Source organism: Engraulis encrasicolus, chromosome 18 (assembly GCF_034702125.1).
Source record: "Engraulis encrasicolus isolate BLACKSEA-1 chromosome 18, IST_EnEncr_1.0, whole genome shotgun sequence".
NCBI classification, from domain to species: domain Eukaryota; kingdom Metazoa; phylum Chordata; class Actinopteri; order Clupeiformes; family Engraulidae; genus Engraulis; species Engraulis encrasicolus.
In genome coordinates, this window is record NC_085874.1 from 46,920,397 (window position 1) to 46,940,191 (window position 19,795).

At 41.9% G+C, this 19,795-nt stretch overlaps 1 protein-coding gene across 4 annotated transcripts in view; it reads right to left on the reverse strand.

Annotated features, from left to right (window-relative positions):
• Positions 1-19,795, reverse strand: part of asap2b (ArfGAP with SH3 domain, ankyrin repeat and PH domain 2b) — a 63,148-nt gene that overhangs the window by 24,653 nt on the left and 18,700 nt on the right. For 3 of the 4 annotated variants that reach the window (XM_063223724.1, XM_063223723.1, XM_063223725.1), the window contains exons 3-12: positions 13,883-14,028; positions 11,596-11,670; positions 9,650-9,699; positions 6,871-7,000; positions 5,948-6,033; positions 4,970-5,045; positions 2,745-2,831; positions 2,353-2,453; positions 1,338-1,407; positions 397-484 (exon numbers count right to left, since the gene is read on the reverse strand). In XM_063223724.1, coding sequence (XP_063079794.1) covers positions 397-484; positions 1,338-1,407; positions 2,353-2,453; positions 2,745-2,831; positions 4,970-5,045; positions 5,948-6,033; positions 6,871-7,000; positions 9,650-9,699; positions 11,596-11,670; positions 13,883-14,028 — 909 coding nt within the window. Of the gene's footprint in view, positions 1-396; positions 485-1,337; positions 1,408-2,352; positions 2,454-2,744; positions 2,832-4,969; positions 5,046-5,947; positions 6,034-6,870; positions 7,001-9,649; positions 9,700-11,595; positions 11,671-13,202; positions 13,356-13,882; positions 14,029-19,795 lie in introns of those variants that run through there. The other variant, XM_063223726.1, reaches the window with a different exon arrangement.

Here is a 19,795-nt window from a genome sequence, read left to right on the forward strand (position 1 = left end):
TACAGTGAGGTATCCATAGAGTATATGAGGCTTTAGGTGGGAGGTTTCAAAACATTCCACCACCAAACTCTAGATCAGGGGTTCCCAACATTTTTCAACTTGGGACCCACTCGAAATTGTCAAAACTGTTCGGGGCCCACCTCTGACCCAATTAAGAATAAAACTCAAATAAATCAACAAATTATTTCAAGGCCCACTTGGAATACCTTCAGGGCCCACCAGTGGGCCCCGGCCCATAGGTTGGGAATCACTGCTCTAGATTCTAGTTGGCATCCTTTACATACTGAAATACGGATCATGGGAATTGATGAAAAGGGAACAGAAGTAAGAAATAAAGAGGGAGTTTAAAAAAAGTAAAAGTAGAAAATAAAGAGTGATAAAAGTAAGCAATCCTACGTGAGATGAGGTCAAAGCTCTTCTTCTCGTCTGGGTTGTTCTTCACTTGGCAGGTCAGCAGGTTGAGTTTGGCAGGGGGTGTGTTTGGCTGCATTAACACGAAAAACAAGATTAAAAGATTGCATACAGTAGCAATGAATGAAGGGTTCTGTTGATATAGAGACATAGGGGTCAGGTAAAGGGAAACAGCCATGAGGATACACCTGTACAGTAGGCCTACATTCAACCAGCCATTCAGAAAACAGAAATACAGTACAAAAACGCCCTCTTTCATTCATTCATTCATTTGATTAAGACAACGCATTGCACATTAATCAATACATCATCTAAACTGGTACGCATAATAAAACAAATAACAATAAAACAATCAATTGAAGAAGTCGTTTCATTTTACCCACACATCACAAACATCAAATACATGCAAAGTCCAAAAAGTGAAACAAAGTTCATACTATTAATTAAAGGGAGCAGGTCTGGTCTGTTTTCAGCCACTGTTCGAAGGGTAATTTTGAAGGTGTCAGCATTGGGTAGTTGTCAATGGGAAAATGCATGGCAATCAACAAAGTAGCTAACATAGTTAGCAACAATGGTTTCAAGCACCCCTGGTCTATTTTTAGCCACTGCTTTAAGTGATACTGTCCCATCCTCCTGTACTTTCAACTCTGGCTATGGCAGTGCAAATTTACCTCCATGCTAGCAGTTGACATCGAGTCCTATGAGACCAGCTCGCGGCTAACTGGTCTGATAGGACTCAATGTTAACTGTTAACTTGGAGGTAAAATGTGCACTGCCATAACTAGAAAACGGTTGGAAGTACAGGAGAAAGGTAAGCGCCTATTATTTAACTCACTGGGAGGTGTAAAATGAGCTTATTTCCAAAAATGGGACAGTATCACTTTAAGAGTCATTTTGAATGTGTCGATTCTGCTGGCTGTTCTTACCGTCCCGTGGGCTATAGTGAGGAACCCGGCCCGTACAGAGCACTTCCTCTTCTGCCAGACCCGTCGCAGGCTAGGAAACAAATAACATTGTCAGATATATATTACATTATATTATATTATAAAACGTAATGTCATTTTCCATGTATGACTTGTGCATATGAAGCAAGTGACAATAAAAGCTGACTTGACTTGACTTGATATATACAACAAAGCAGTATGCCAGAATGTTTGTCTTTCTACTCACCTCTAATCATGGGTATTAACCTGCACTACATTTCATAGGTCCTCTACTATTTTTCTGCTCGCTATCTGTTCTACTTTGCTTGTATACTGCTGTACTCTGTACTGACCCCACACTCTGTAACTTGCTTGAATGTAACTCCGTTTAACTTTAACTTTGGTCAAAAGTGTCTGCTAAATTTCATGTAATGTAATGTGTATGCGTGTGTGCATGCGCGCGTGTGTGAGGGGCCGAACCACTGACTTGTATAACGAACGCATGCGTGTATATGTGTGTGTGAATGCGCGCAGGTGCATGTATGTGTCCATGTGCGTGCTGCTGTTGCCCCTACCCCTCGCTTCTCTTGGACAGCATCCCTGATGTGATGTGATGTGATTTAATGTGATGTAATGTAATGTAATGTAATGTGATGTGATGTAATGTGATGTAATGTAATGTGATGTAATGTGATGTGATGTGATGTGATGTAATGTGATGTAATGTAATGTGATGTAATGTGATGTGATGTAATGTGATGTAATGTAATGTGATGTGATGTGATGTAATGTGATGTAATGTAATGTGATGTAATGTAATGTAATGTAATGTAATGTGATGTGATGTAATGTGATGTAATGTAATGTGATGTGATGTGATGTGATGTAATGTGATGTAATGTAATGTAATGTAATGTGATGTGATGTAATGTGATGTAATGTAATGTGATGTAATGTGATGTAATGTAATGTGATGTAATGTGATGTAATGTAATGTGTGTGCTACTGTTCCCCTCACCCCTCGCTCCTCTTGGACAGCATCCCTGAGCGCTCGGTGCCGTGGGCCTTGTTGCCCTGCAGCTGATGAAGACTGTAGCCAGTCTGTTTGGCCTGCGCATCCTGAACATGTACAACACAAGTGTAATAAACTGTACAAATTTTATATGTTATATGTTATAAATGTTATAAAAAACTGTATAAAGTTAAGGGTAATAATCACATGACAAACAGACATGTGATGCACAAGACAGAGAAGACCTAACTCATTTTGTCTGACTAAAAAAACAATATACAATTTTATCAGTAATGGGTTTCTGGAGACAGTGTTTTTCACAAGAAACTGTGTCAGCATTCCTACAATATTCCCACAATATTCCCACAGTGTTCCCACAGCATTCCCAGTCTACTCACCTCCTTAGATTCGGCCTGTAAGGAGGACTTCAGCACATCGCGCAGCTGGGTCAACTGCTTACGCTCTCCATCCTGACTCTGCTTGATCTGGGGAAGCGGGACAGACAGGCAGACAGACAGACAGACAGACAGACAGACAGACAGACAGACAGGTAGACAGACAGGCAGACAGACAGGCAGGCAGGCAGACAGGCAGACAGGCAGGCAGACAGAGAGAGAAACAGAGAGAGAAACACAGAGAGAGAGAGAGATAGAGAGAGAGAGAGAGAGAGAGAGAGAGAGAGAGAGAGAGAGAGAGAGAGAGAGAGAGAGAGAGAGAGAGAGAGAGAGAAACATGCATCAACACACATAGAGAGATGGAGAGAGACAAGGACAGAAACAAACATGAAACAAGGTATATAATATGTTACTATGGTAGTTTTTAAATGTTGCTGCCCCACTGTTGAGTGAAGTGCCCATGTAGTGTTTGAGCACTGTACGCCTATAATGATGAATATCATGCCATTTACTTTTCCTCAGATTCCCACTATTTGACCAGTGAGAACACGTGTAGTTCTTGGCCCTTGCGGGTTCTCTTATCTGCACTCGTACGGTAGAGGCTACAGGGTAGGACGATTGTCAAGCTTGCCACTGACTTATGTCACTTACTCTGACTTTCCCACATTCGGCTTCAGAGTAATCAAGGGCTAAATATGGCCATAAGAGCAGCTTTCCCCTTTTAGAAAACCTCTCCCACACCCTGGCACATTCTCAGCTATCAACACATTTGGAGAGTCTGGCCTATTTCTCAGTTCTGAATCTCACTTCTGTGAAACTTTTGTGGTGTAAAGGAGTTAGCCTAAACCAAGAGTTTCAGAGGAATAGTGTGGGAGAAAACTCACTTCTCTACCATGTTGTAATGTAATAACCCTGGGAACCAAACATGCACTATATTGCACAAGCCATGTAGGTTGTAATATATTATGTAAGTTTCACAACATAATTACACATTTACAAAATAATGTGAGTTAAACGTAAAAAGGTAAGTTGCCCTGTTGCCTTAAGTTTGTAAGTTAACTCAGTGGGACAGATGAAAGAGCAAAAATGTGCAGAACAGCAACTAAAATTATCCCGCTGATGTTATTACTTGTGCTAACATATACAGGCATTAATTGTCTCTCTTCCATGGAAATAACCAGCAAATTGAAGACGTCACATTCCAAATGCATTCCTCCACATTCCATTCCATTAATAATTTTGTTCAGGATTAATAAAATATCTTTTCTAAATTCTACTCTACTCAACTCTACTATGTTCATACTGAGAAAAATGCTTGATTGATTTTCATTTAATGGGCAGCCGTGGCCTAATGGTTATTGGCTGATTTTCATAGACCTCAGATCACGTACCGCGATTCTGGTCTGACCAGGACTATAACGATTAGCGTTTCCATGGCCTGGTTAACCCGCCTCCCTCGGCTTGCTACTGGTTGAGGGCTGTGCCTAAGTTTAAAACAAAAATTTCTTCGCCCAATAGAACGTCTCTGCTTAAACCACGTCACTGCCTTGAACACGTCTCTACCCAGGACGGTTGGAAATGCTCAGTTGATTGGTTCCAGACAAAGTGGGTGGAGTTCCCGCTGTAGAGGTATTGAGCAAGCTCCTGGCCCTACTGTGTGTAGCTGAGCCGAAGGCGTTGCGTCACCAGTAGGGCGGAGACCGGCTATAATGGTTAGGGAGGTGGTCAAAATCAGAAGGTTGCAGGTTCAATCCCTCCCTACTGGTTGAAGTGCCCTTGAGAAAGGCACCATACCATACATTGCTCCAGGGGCTGTAACCAATACCCTGTAAATAATAAGTAATGTACCGTAATGTAATAAACGTGTGTGTGCGTGTGTGTGTGTGTGCTTGTGTGTGTGTGTGTGTAGGTGTGTGTGTAGGTGTGTGTGTGCTTGTGTGTGTGTGTGTGTGTGTGTGTGTGTGTGTGTGTGTGTGTGTGTGTGTGTGTGTGTGTGTGTGTGTGTGTGTGTGTGTGTGTGTGTGTGTGTGTGTGTGTGTGTGTGTGTGTGTGTCAGCTAAGTGTAGTGTAACAACCACTGAGAGAGATCCCACAGCGCTTACGGCTCCCAGGTCAGTGGACAGCTTCTCCATGTCCATGTAATAAAAGTGTGTGTGCGTGTGTGTGTGTGTGTGTGTGTCAGCTAAGTGTAGTGTAACGACCACTGAGAGAGCTCCCACAGCACTTACGGCTCCCAGGTCAGTGGACAGCTTCTCCATGGCTGGCTTCAGGCTCTCCACCACCTTCAGTCCATCCTGGAAGAAGCTGGAGCAACAAGGCAGGAGCAGGACTCAGTGAACAGGAGCAGGAGTCGGTTACACTTTACCTGACCTCAATAGTGTCATGAACGAGTCATAAACATAATACCAATGTCATAACACCATAGTTTTATGGCCATGAAAAGTTGACATTGTTAGTTCTGTCAAGGCAGGAGTAGGACTCAGTGAGCAGGAACAGGAGTCGGTTACACTTTACCTGACGCTGGCGTCATACGTATGACATAACAATGTCGTAACAGTATCATGAATAGTGTCATAAACATAATGCCAATGTCATAATACCATAGTTTTATGGCCATGAAAAGTTAACATTGTTAGGTCTGTCTTTGTCTAAACCGAATTTCACTTAAAGACAAAGTCATACAATGTTTATGACATTGGCATAATGTTTATGACACATGCATTATGACAATGTTATGACACCGTTATGTCATACGTATATCGCCGGCGTCAAGTAATGTGTTGCCCACAAGTCAATGAAGTGACACTGGGAAAGGACAGCCATACAGCATAGCTACTATATGACTAAAATAAATGCAAAGATTACAAACAAAGGCTGCTTTTCCAAAATGCAATAAAAGCCATTAAAATACAATTTTCATATATCTTTTTTTTAAAAATCTGATATTAAAACTGCATCAGGGTCATATGAACGGGATTAGGTTATCTGATAGTTTATAGTTCCAACGTCAAAACACTAATTTAAGGGATTTTAACTGAGAAACAAAATAGAAGCAAACAATTTTTGAATATTTCTGAAAACAGATATGTTGAATTTTGTAAATAAATAAATAAAAAAGCTCTTAATATAAGCTAATCACAGTAATGAGACACATCGCACATGCAACATACTTATTTAACAGGGTAAAAGCAGGCATTTCAACATACTTGCACTGAGCATGGAAATACTTGATGAGGTTCTGGAGGAGATCCACTCCTTTCTTGACCTTGATCTCATTGGCTTTGAGAAGATACTGAAATGTTAAAGAGGGAAATCAATTGGACAATAAGTCACACAAATATAGAGATGAGTTAAACATGTAATTCTGTATCACATCCTGATTGGGGTCAAATATGTTTTTTTTGGGGGGGGGGGGGTTCTCAGATGTCAGGTGGCGCAACAACATCTAATTCCCATGAATTAATTAGCAATTGGTGGTTGATACACTGTAATGAATATGCTTGTTAGATAGTCCATTAAAAACAAACAAACGAAAAAAATCCATTCAGTAGTGGCATTGAATATCGTTGCGCCATCCTACCCTGTGCTACTGATGAAACGTCCCTGCCCCATTGACAGAAGGAATTGATGGGGCACGACTAATACAGCCTGATTAAAAAACATGAACTTATTTGTGTGAAATTGCTGAATTCAGATAGGTGAGGGCTGTGTTGTGGGACCAAACTGTCGTTATGGTTCGAATTACCTCTGCACTACACTGAATTGGCCAATGCTACGACCAATGAAACGGCCACTCTTCGCTAGCCATAGCCATTCTGCTGTCTCCACAATCCAACCAGAGTACATCCCAAAGAGTCAAACAGAGAAAATTGTGATGCGACCTGCTCTGGTGCCTGTTGTAGCATTACAAGGACCAGGACCCTGTTTCTCCGAAGCATTGTTGCTAACCAGTTAGCAACTTACTAGGTTTCCATATTCAATTAGAAATTGCATTGTAAACAAGTAGGTTGCTAACTTAGTTAGCAACTATGTTGTCGAGAAACGCACACCTGGGCTAGACCAACTCAACAGGAAAATATATTTTCAACCACTAGACAGATTATTGTCGTAGTTTACTAGGCTATAGTACCTCGCACATGTGTAGCTGGAATAGACGCCTCTCCTTCTCCATCTCCTCCGCGATCTCTCCTCCGCTGAACTCCGTGCGGATCATTCCATGCTGTTTCGCATGCTCACGCTTCTCTTTCTCAATCTTGTTACTGCAGAGTAGAGTACAGTAGAGTAGAGTACAGTAGAGTAGAGCAGAGCAGAGTAGAGTAGAGTAGAGTAGAGTAGTTTAGAGTAGAGTTGAGTAGTAGAGTACAATACAGTTAAGTAGAGTAGAGTAGAGTAGAGTAGAGTAGAGTAGTAGAGTAGAGTAGAGTAGAGTAGAGTAGAGTAGAGTAGAATAGAATAGAGAAAAGAGTACAGAAGAGTACAGTAGAGTAGAACAGGGAAGGGTAGATTAGAGTATAACAGAGTTCAACAGAACCACAGGTATATGATGTTGTACATCATTTCTCCCAATGGAAATTAAGCAGTTGAAGATACACAACACATACTAAACTAAAATTACCCTGAAGCACAAACACTTCGTTGAAATGAGGGGAATTTTTTCAATAACAGTATGTTTCAGAGCATGACATGTGACCCTATCGTTTTTTTCCCAACAGCGTTACATATCAAACACACTAAATGGGTTGACTCCCAACATTCCCTATGCACTAATTTACATAATGGCCTGGTGGAGGTTTATTAGCCGTGACGTTATCAATAGGCTATGTGCCATATTGCTAGGGGTATGGGCATGGTTGTGTTCACGCTGTTTACTTTGAGTCGATCAACTACAATGCGGTCGCTTGCTAGACGACGTGTGTGAAAGGTCATCTTTTGATACACTCCCATATCACTGTGAGTCATGCAAACACAGACATACACACACACGCAGCAGACTGCTAAGTAATCATAGGGTACTACACTGCCTGTCGACATTTCAAAAATCCCCTCGCCCCCGTCACCGTGCTTAACACACTGTGGCGCTTAGATGACACACTGTCAGAGTTAGCCAGTTACTATCCACTCACTGCCATAGGCCTGGGGCGACGGCAACTATCAGAAAAGTAGTCTGGTAACCCTCATGCAGCTCTCAGAAAGAGGAAGTAACAACCGAAACAAAGCCCTCATTTAAACTCTGCTCACAGCAACAGTGGAATGTTTACACAAGGCCTGGGCTCCTAGCTGATAACCAAGGTTGCCAGATGAGGTTGATGATTTCCAGCCCAAAGAGTTCTCAAAACCCGCCTGGAAGCACTAAATCCCGCCCAATTCTATTGATTTCTATGGCCAAAAATTGGGCGCTTTTTTCTCCAAAATCCACAGCCATCCTAAGCAGACCACACAGCACATCCTAAGCAGCCCAATTGGGTGGGAAACCGCCCAATCTGGCAACACTGCTGATAACCAAGGGCATTAATGGTGTCATGTGATCCCAGAGGGGATAAGTACGTAAGTAAGGGTGTGTGTGTGTGTGTGTGTGTGTGTGTGTCTTTGTGTGTGCGTGTGTGTGTGTGTCTTTGTGTGTTCGTGTGCGTGTGTGTGTATACCTGTGTGTGTGTGTGTGTGTGTGTGTGTGTGTGTGTGTGTGTGTGTGTGTGTGTGTGTGTGTGTGTGTGTGTGTGTGTGTGTGTGTGTGTGTGTGTGTGTGACAGAGTCTTTTCCATTGAGTAAAAAGCAGTTGGCAGTTCATACCATTTGATTAGCTCATTAGTAGTCTCTAATACTGCATTGAGATTCCTAATAAGAGTAGTCTAATAAGGTTGTTTATGGGTCATTAGCATCTTTTGTAGCTTGTTTTGTTTTTGTTTACGCTAGAGTCACTTCAGATAAACGCAGCTGCTAAACAGGCCTGGATTGGTCATCTGGCATACAGGGCATTTCCCAGTGGACCTGGATTGGTAATCTGGCATACAGGGCATTTCCCAGAAGGCAGACAATCCTCAGTTGTCAAAACTGTTGTTCGTTTTTATAATATCTTTTTTGATCCCTGCCCAGCCACAGTGCCAAGTGTAATGTCATGTTATAGCAAAGAATAGAGATCTTTTATTAATCCCACATATTCGTGTCATCAGCACTAATCATGTAACATAATCATGTAACATGGATAATGATAATGATAATGATAATGATAATCATATAACATGGACTAATTGGGGGATATAAGACGAAGACATAAAGTGCAAAATATGAGCACTCATAAGCAACATGTGTCTGGTAGACTGCTAAAAATACATGTTATTCACTGATTTGTGGTCAAACTGAACTTTACACTTGAGATGTGCATGCTGCATTTAAACGTATTATCTGTAAAGATATCGCAGACCTCTCAGTGAGAGTCATCATACAGTCTACTGAAAGTAAAATTCTGTTGTAGCCATGTTCAAACACAGAAATGAAACTGTTGGTCGGCATACATCAAGCATTGCGTTAAACCTGTGTATACACAGGTAACCTATACAGAGCCTTGTACTCAGGGCCAGCGCTAGGCATAGGCAGACTAAGCAGTTGCCTAGGGCCCCAAATATCCTGGGAGGCATGAAGGCCCACAGAATTACAATATCATGCGAAATAAAGCATCACACTATACATTTAAACGGCACTCAGTACATGTACATGGTACTAGATCAGCTGTGCTCGATCAGATGTATGACACCATGTTTACAGATGACAATGTCAAATTCCACAAAAAGGAAAGATTGGTGTTCGCCTAGGGCACCAAATTGCCTAGAACCGGTCCTTCTTGTACTCGTACATGTAGGTGTTTTGTACAGAGGTGTAAGAGGTAAACGCCCACACTAAGAGAAATATCTTACAGTTTGGTGTCGTAGTCCTTCCAGGCTTTATCGAAAGGTTTCTTCAGGTCCTGTGTGAAATGACAAATAAAAACAGACCATAAATAGGGTTAATTCAGAAATAAAATCCCATGATTCTCCATGACTTTTCAGACCCAAAAAAACAGGATTTCCATGACCACTTCCGTAAAAAGAAATGACGTTCAGCGTGAAAATTATCTTCACCCCTCGAGCCAACGCAGAGCCACCACCAGATTTAAGTGTGCTCATTGCATTCTAGAATGTTGCACATTACAGCCCAAAACCAAACAGTTTCTGGGGAAGCATTGTAGTATAACCAGTAAGAAACAATGTTATACACGAAACAAAGAAGTTTTTACCTCTACACAACTGTTAAGAAAATCCCATGATATTCCATGACTGCATGCAAAATGGTAAAATTCCATGACTTTCCATGACTGGAAAAACTTTCATTGAAGTGAAAAGAAATCCCGCACACTGTCCATTCCACCAACAAACTTTAATACAACGTTTCGGTCATCCGACCTTCTTCAGGTAAAGAACGTTGTATTAAAGTTTGTTGGTGGAATGGACAGTGTGCGGGATTTCTTTTCACTTCACTGACAACCCGGCTGGGATAACATCCTACGCACCTGCCCAACTACAGAGGTGTGCAAAAGCGTCTTTATTGAACTGATTCTGGAAAAACTTTCATGAAATTCCATTATATCCCAGAAATTCCATGACCCGTGGGAACCCTGCATAAATAGCCTACTGCATACAATTACACTCTTATACTCCATGGAAACTTGCATACTTCTGTTTGTACATTGGATGCACCTAAAACAACAGCAACAAATCACATACATGTTCAACGTTGACTTATAATGCATAACATTGTGTCAATTACAGTATTCTACAATTGAAGTGTTACTTACTTATACTGTATATAATACACAGTGCTAATGTTTGCTGTTGTGCATGATATGACAATGAAAGGCATGCTGCCTTAATGCTTCACAAATATATGTACAGCATATCATATAGGCAGTCATGGGTAAGCGGTTAGGGCGTCAGACTTGTAACCCAAAGGTTGCTGGTTCGACTCAACCCGCCAGGTTGGTGCTCTCCTCCCATCCTCCTCCATGACTATGGTCCCGTCCCGCCGCACTGCTCCCTTGGAGCGCCATTGGGGGCTGCCCCCTTGCACGGTTGAGTCATAAATGCAATTCCGTTGTGTGCAGTGTGCAGTGCTCACTTGTGTGTTGTGGAGTGCTGTGTCACAATGACAATGGGAGTTGGAGTTTCCTAGTTGGGCTTTCACTTTCATTTCATGTCTGCTCAACTGCCCAGTTGTAGTGGTGCGATATACAATACAGCAGTGGTTACCCACCTTTTTATGCCTCAGATGAGATCCCTAACCTCTGCCTAGATAAGGGATGGGCAACTGGAGGCCCGGGGGCCACTTGCGGCCCGCCTCCTCAGTCAATGCGGCCCGTACTGTAGATAAAACAGTAGGCCTAATTTTAAAAAAAGAATTGCCGTATTTTTTTAAAAACCACTACTGTATCAATCTGTTGCATTATACTGTTGGCCAATAGAATATTGAATATAGATTATTCAATTCCTTCCAAACAATATGGGCAGTCAGTAAGCAACGCACAGCACCTTCAACTCTGCGAATTGCAGTCAGATCCGTGGTCTTGTGGCCCTCCGATGATGGCGAAATAAAAAATGTGGCCCTTCTCATCATAAACGTTGCCCATCCCTGATGGCAAGCAAGAGCTACCTCTTGAAGAAATAAAAGTCCAGACAGGACTGTTTCAAGTTGAGGCTTTTTATTTAGCCGAATTTTATCTGAATAAGATAGCTATTTTTGTTTTTGTATTTCCCCCCTGGCTTCTTTTAGTACAGTACGTGCTGTGTGTAATGATGAAAGAAAAAGGGAAACCAGCGTGACTACATACCCCTTTGACGCCTTTCAGATCTCCTTTCAGCAGACTGTCCAAGGGGAAGGTGATGATATTGCTCATGTTCTGCAACTGTGAACGACAGGGAATCAGACAGACAATTAGCAAGTAGCACTGAGAGGTCTTTGAAAATGTGTTTTTGTTGTATTTCTTTGTTGATATCTTTGAAGTTAGTCTTTTAATGATTTAATTTTGTATTATGAAATTATCAGATCAGATCATTAAATCAGAATCAGACTGAAAAATATCCATAGTGCGAAAGCTCTACTCAGGTGTGACCTAAACCAAGAGCAACCAAGAGGATCAACAATCTTTTCTAACTGCCTTATGGTTCCAAAGTGTTTGAGAAATAGAATTATTCTGTTCTCTTTCACTCTTGCACCATGACATTTTTTTTAATCAAACATGACATGAATGCACACTGCACAGTCTACTGGTATACAGTTATGCTTTAGACAGAGACAGAGCTGAAGTAGAAATAGAGAGGGAGAGAGAGATACTGAAACAGAGACAGAGAAAAACAGAGAAAATGAGAACAAGACCCAAAAAAATAAAAGAAATGAGAAGTGAACTGCAGCTAACACCAGACACACCAGTGGGTCAGGTCACTGAGTACACAATCAGGCCTGTAGCCAGCATTGTGGTGTGTGGGGGGTCTTTTCCCCCCGAAAATGGACTTTATTTGGCTCCCTGCTCCAATGTTTCCCAAATACACGAGCACACGAAAAATATTTTAATTTAGACATACTTTCTTCATTATAACTTTGTCGCAAGTCTGTTGTTGCTGTCCTTAATTGTTTGTCTGTTGCTCCCCACTCTTAACATAAATGGACATGAATTGCTTCAAATGAGCTATCTCCCCACATAGTGTCGACCCAGTATTGGCTCAGTTACTGCTATCTGACAGTTATTGTCTATGAAATGGCCTTCCAGTCAAAGTGGGATGCAACGTAGTTGGAGGGTTCGAGTGGGGGTGGGGGATGGGAGGGGGGGTTTGAGGGAACCCCTCGAACCCCCCCTGGCTACAGGCCTGACAATACAGAGGAAGATATTGAAGGTGCACTGTGTTGGCCAGAGTAGGTATCACAACTATGCTGCTCATTGAAACTGTGCGGCCTAATGCCAAATTTTATGAATAGTTTTTCATGAATAGTTAGTGAGTTTAAAAAAAAAATACTAGTATGACCAAAGTACGGTAGGTTTTGCAGCTAAAAATGTCTACTTGTCTACTGGATATTCAAAATGGCAGACATGGAGAAGGTCCACCTTTTCATGTATGGATTGTGAAATTCCCCCGTCATAATGAATACTTAGAATTTGATGGTGGTGGAGTAGGCCTATTCATGAAAAAGGTAATATTAGTGAATGGGCAGCATGAATTCTGGAAATAAACCGTTAAAAATATTACAAAGTACAACCTTCAATTGTTGAATTAACACTAGGTTTTTCACTCTGTAGTCACCCCACACACACCAGGTTTTTAAAGAGTGCGGTGTCACCCCGTATAACACACACCAGATTTTTGAAGAGTGCGGTGTCATCCTACAGTACATAATACACACCAGGTTTTTGAAGAGTGCGGTGTCATCCCATATAATACACACCAGGTTTTTGAAGAGGGCGGCGTCACCCCGTATATTACACACCAGGTTTTTGAAGAGTGCGGTGACAGAGAGAGTAGAGAGAGAGAGGTTCCATTGGCCCATTGTTTCCTGGTTCTATTATGGCCCCCCTTAGGCAGACCTAGGCAGACCTAAGGACCGTTCTATTCATTGTAGGAGCATTATGACACGGCCCTTTAGGCAGACCGGAACCTGGTCGTGTTAGGTGCCCATAGAAACCTATTATGTTGGCATATCTCTATACTTGAAGAATCTCTGGAGACGGAGGAGGGCCAGGCGCCCACAGCGCCCCAGAGGTTGAACTTGTCACATACACATATATACTTAAAGAATCTCTGGCGGTGAGGTGTCACCCTATGTAATACACACCAGGTTTTTGAAGAGTGCGCTGTCACCCTATGTAATACACACCAGGTTTTTGAAGAGTGCGATGTCACCCTACAGTATATAATCCACACCAGGTTTTTTAAGAGTGCGGTGTCACCCCATATGATACACACCAGGTGCGGTGTCAGCCTATATAATACACACCAGGTTTTTGAAGAGTGCGGTGTCACCCTACAGTATGTAATACACACCAGGTTTTTGAAGAGTGCGGTGTCACCCTATATAACACACACCAGATTTTTGAAGAGTGCGGTGTCAACCTATGTAATACACACCAGGTTTTTGAAGAGGGCGGTGAGCTCCTTGGTGAAGACGGAGAACTTGAGGAAGGCGGAGCCCACCTCGGGGTCGTCTCGGTACACGCAGTTCTCCCCAAACTTCTCCAGCGCCGCGATGTACTGCTCCTCATTCTCCACGTGCGCTATAGTGGGACACACAATGGGAACATGTGAAGGTATTAGGGCCGCACAATTAATCAGAAATAATAGTAAATTGTGATAAAATTGTGAAATCGAAGTCGTGATTTAAATCGTGATTTAATCGTGGCAATAGTGACCTATCTTTGACAGCGTCCTTGAAGCCAGAACATACTGACAGGCTGGTGATTCTGGCCAGAAATCTGTCCACCTAAGTTTCATGCTATTGCCTTTACATAATTATTACAATTCAATTTATTTTGCTCATCCCTTATATAAGTAATTCTTGGTTATATTTCATCTTGTTATAATTTTCAAAAAAATCAGCAAAAAATCAACAATCGTGATTAATAATCATGATTACGATCATGATTTTGACCAAAATAATCGTGATTATGATTTTTTCCATAATCGTGCAGCCCTACAATGTATGCAAACAAATTAAACGAGCACTCCTGCCAATTTCAATATGCTGTTGTATTGCACACACTACCCTTTACTTGTCAGTACACAGTGATGCTGCAATTTTTTTGGCTCAGCCCTTTTCGAGATATGAGCTATTCTAATGGGGGCAGCTTTTGTTTCCATTTTTAAAAATCTCATAGGCCTACTCCAAATATTTTTCCAAAAGGTATCGCTGTTTGCTAGTTGTCTGCTGATTTTTGAAATGCAAACAAACACCTGTAAATGTATTTGGAGGATGGGGTGCACATCCAAAAAGTAGTTATCCAGGTGGCAGACAAAAAAGTGGTGGACAGTGTGATGAAGTGGTCCACACACTGGGCATTAGCTCCAAAAATGTAAACTTTATTTCATTTTTACCAACAGCAATGTTTCGATCCAACAGCGGGATCTTCCTCACGTTGCCGTTTGTTAAAATGAAACACATATTTTTGGAGCTAATGCCCAGTGTGTGGACCACTTCATCACAATATGTAAATGTATGCAAACAAATTAAGTTTAAAAAAAGGTAAAATGTGTGTAATAAAACATAAGCATCAAGCAGCTTCATGGTCATATACAATTATACTAATCTTGCTTAGGCATCTGCAACATAATCAGAAAGAATTCCATGGAATCACCACAACCCTGGAACTGAACATTCTAATGCAGTGATTCTCAAAGTGTGGTCCGGGGACCACTGATGGTCCGCGACAGAGCTCAGGTGGTCCGCGAGGGGATTTCTACTTTCCCAAGACAAGCTAGCAGGCTATATTTCTAACATAATTACAAAGCTGAACATAGCTGAAATCTTATTTTCACTGCAATAAGACAGGCTTCCAATGTGAATAAAAACGATCTGCATTGAAATTAGATATTTCAAATTAGCACCCATCTATCATTTCAGTTGACAGGTGGTCCCTGACCATTTTCGGGGGGACAAAGTGGTCCTCGGTCTGAAAAAGTCTGAGAAACACTGTTCTAATGTATGACAAGCCGATACACTACTACACAGGGCCGGTTCTGGCTTATTTGGCGCCCTAGGCGAGTTTGAGTTCTGGCGCCCCCCCAACCTTTGAAAGAAAAAAACCCCTCTTTTTTATACCTTACAGAACAAAAGAGTAATACCGGTAGTAAGCTTAACTAAATAGCATCAAGAACAATAATTTGTTTTGCATCAAATGGATTTCTGGTTCTTTTTGACAGGCGACCAGCACATCAGATTGAGTCGCATGAAAGTAGCTTCACTGTGTGGTGTGTTGGATGTGATGGTGGTGGTGCCCCCAACCCCAGATGAGAGGGAGGTTATCAATGTGTTTGAATTGTAATATAGAATTGAAATGCCAGGAGAGTGATACAGTACATTTGCATGTAAAATGCATGTGTAGACATAGGCCTACCAAGGAGGTCTGCATTGATAGCCTATCTACACTACCTACAGCATCACAAAGCATGTCAGCATAACAATTTTAATAAGCTACACATTTGCGCTGTCTATGATTCCGAACCAATTTCATTTCTGGACTGGAAATAGTGGTGCATTTGTGAGTAGGAGAATGAGAATGGGGCTATCTATGTGTTTGAACTGGAGGGACAGGGTGAGATAAAGGGAGAATAATATACAAAATATAGTAAATAGCCTCACTTGTCTGCAATACTACATCACTCAGCATGAAAACATGCTGTGCATGGTTCTGTGTTTTACATGATTCATGTAGGCCTATATCATTCTGGTCTGGAAACAATGTTTTTTTTAAGATTACAACAAGCAGGTAATTCATTCAAGTGGATGGAAGGACATATGACACAGCTAAAATTGTTTTAAACATTGCACCAGTCTTACTTTACATTGCTTGGATTTCATTGCTTGGCATACTTGGCTAATGTTAGCATGCTAACTAACGATTTCTCAGATCAAAAACAAAGCTCTTTTTCCCTCTAATTCCAAACAGTAGCCTCATAACTATTAGGCTTTCCATAATCACAAACGGTTGCTGATTAAATCACATAGTTCCAAAACATCCTCTGCGACTCCTGCATCATGCAATGACTGGTTTAATGAGAACATAACAATTCTCCACTCAGCAGAGCAGCACTGCTCTGTCTGCGCTTCCCTCTGTCTCTCGAGTGAGTCTCCAAATTCAAAATAGATCGCATGCTGTCACTCATCCCGCCCCCTTTCTCAGGACTGTCTGTTTATTGGTTCACAGACTTCCCAGAGACAGTTGAAAGCGATATTACTATTGGCTGAGGGGCGTTTTGCCGTGAGGAGTGCTTTCGCCACGCTTTGTTGATTGCGACTTCATAAAAAAACCTCCATATCGCAAAATTACGCATCGGAGAGTGCCATTTCGGCGCTCCTTCTTCACATGGCGCTCTAGGCGACCGCCTAGCCGGCCTATGCTTAAAACCGGCCCTGCTACTACACACCTTTATACTAGTAAAACACACAATGAAAAAAAAACTTGAAAACTTCACAGACAGCAAAACAGACCGTATAAGGTAAGACTTACGGCACATACAAAACAGGACAGTGGAAGCGACATGCTGGCACATTTTTGTTTTGTTTGCATCTATAGTATTTTTCACTTTGATGACGGGAGTGGTAACCTGGTTCTCACGCGATGGTTGTTACCAACCTCGTGCGAGCTCACAAAGTTCAGCGGAAATGCACAAAGGGTCTGCGTGACTAGGGAGTGGGCCATCTCGCAGCACAATCCACTGCACCCATTACTTTACAAAATTACTCCCAAGTCAGCGTTCACTGTAACAGCTCAGCAAAGCTCCCGTGTGGTCAGCATGTTTACTCTTCTGGGGAAATAACTCAGACAGCGTCACTCTGGCTATTTGTTCGAGTCTAGCCTATGCCATGACTGTTGTACACAAATGACATTTCATCCTGTGAAGATTCTTCTTGTAACATGCCTAACTACTATAAAACTGTATGTGGGGTGAAATCAATCAATCAATCAATCAATCAATCAATCAACCAATCAATCAATCAATCAATCAATCAATCAATACATACACACATACATAGATACATTCATGCATTCATACATTCATACATACATACATACATACATACATACATACATACATACATACATACATACATACATACATACATACTGTACATGCATGCATGTGTGTTGTGTTTCTGTTGTGCTGTGCTGTGCTGTGCTGTGCTGTGTTGTGTTGTGTTGTGTTGTGTTGTGTTGTGCTGTGCTGTGTTGTGTTGTGTTGTGTTGTGTGATGTTGTGTTGTGTTGTGTTGTGTTGTGTTGTGTTGTGTTGTGTTGTGCTGTGTTGTGTTGTGTTTCTGTTGTGTTGTGTTGTGTTGTGTTGTGTTGTGTTGTGTTGTGTTGTGTTTCTGTTGTGTTGTGTTGTGCTGTGTTGTGTTGTGTTTCTGTTGTGTTGTGTTGTGTTTCTGTTGTGTTGTGTTGTGTTGTGTTGTGTCGTGTCGTGTCGTGTCGTGTCGTGCTGTGTTAGGTTGTGTTGTGTTGTGTTGTGTTGTGTTGTGTTGTGTTGTGTTGTGTTGTGTTGTGTTGAGTTGAGTTGTGTTGTGCTGTGCTGTGCTGTGCTGTGCTGTGCTGTGTGGTGTGGTGTGGTGTGGTGTTGTGTTGTGTTTCTGTTGTGCAGTGTTGTGTTGTGTTTTGTCATGTCATGTCTCATTTCATGCTGTGATGTGTCATGTCATTTTGTGCTGTATTGTCATACAATCTTAGTAGAGAAGAGTAGTAGAGTAACTGTATTGATCCCCGGGGGGAAATTAAGGTGTCAAGTAGCTTACATAAATACACATAATGCCCATATGGACATTTCAAGACACATGCAATACAGGTTATAGTCATGGAACAAGATAATGAAGACTACAGAAAACGAAAACTAAAAAATGGTAAAAGGCAAATGTGCAAAAACATATTCTGTGAGTTAGGGTAGACAAATGTGCAAAAACATATTCTGTGAGTTGGGGTAGACAAGATTACACAAGATCTTGTGTTGCACTGTGTCATGTCAAGTTGTGTTGTGCTGTTTCATGGTATGTGCAGTATGTATATGTTGTTTCTTTGTGCCAACAGCACAAGTCTGCCTTGACCATGGTCAAAGCTTTAAGTGATATTGTAACATTTTTGGAAATACATTTATTTTACACCTCCCCTTGAGTTAAATTATAGGCTCTTACCTTTCTCCTGTACTTCCAACCGTTTTCTAGTTATGGCAGTGCACATTTTACCTCCAAGCTAACAATTAACATTGAGTCCTATGAGACCAGCTAGCCGTGAGCTGGTCTCATAGGACTCGATGTTAACTGCTAGCATGGTGGTAAAATTTGCACTGCCAAAGACAGAGAACGGTTGAAGATACAGAAGAACGTCAAAACCCTATTATTTAACTCCAGGGGAGGTGTAAAATAAGCTTATTTCCAAAAATGGGTCTGTATCACTTTAAGGAACTGTGACCTACTAAAGGGTGGTTTATGCCTCGAGATCAGCGTCACTGCATCATGATGCAGTGAGCCGCGCAGTTAACGGAGTGAAGCCCCCCCCATCACGCAGGTACTCTGGGGCACCTCCCCGAAATTGTGTCTCGACGCAGGGAGCGACGGCGTGAAAGGGCGAAAATAGGTCTCTGATTGGTCCTCTCGACCAGCCTGCTCTGTCCTCGAGTCGAGAACAAGCGCTACTTCCTTGTTCTAACCTTCGTCGGTCTACGGACTGTGAGCTCTTCATTAAATAAGTTGCCCGTGCTTTGTTGTTTGATTTATTTACACGAACCAAAGACAACACATGCGCTTGCAAGTTACGACGCTGAAGTTATTTGGACAGTTGAACAGTGGTTCCGAGGTCGAGGAAACATTCCGCTTCGTCCTCGACAAATGAGCCACTTCTTTGTTCCAAACTACCACTGTGGCTGCCAGTGCGATCAAACATGCACGTGATATAAAGATTTAATGTTTCATTTTCATTCTCGTCGAGTCTGTGATGCTAAAAAACAACCGACACGTCTAGTTTACTCTTTGTATTGAAGGCAGTTTCAGCGTGGAATGACATCGCGCAGACCGTGCTTCAAAACAGGGCATAAACCAAAATTAACTGCATCATGGCTGCGACAAGCTCACTCTGTGGCACAAGTAGGAAGCATAACCCGCCCTTAACCCACCGGCCAGTGTTGCCAGATTGGGCTACTTGGGCTACTTACTTTTGATTTCTGCAGTTTTGGGCCCATAGCAATCAATGCAATTTGTTGAAATTGGGGCGGAATTCAGCGCATTTTGGAGGTTTTTGAGAACCTTTTGGGGCGGGATTTGATCAGACACATCTGGCAACAC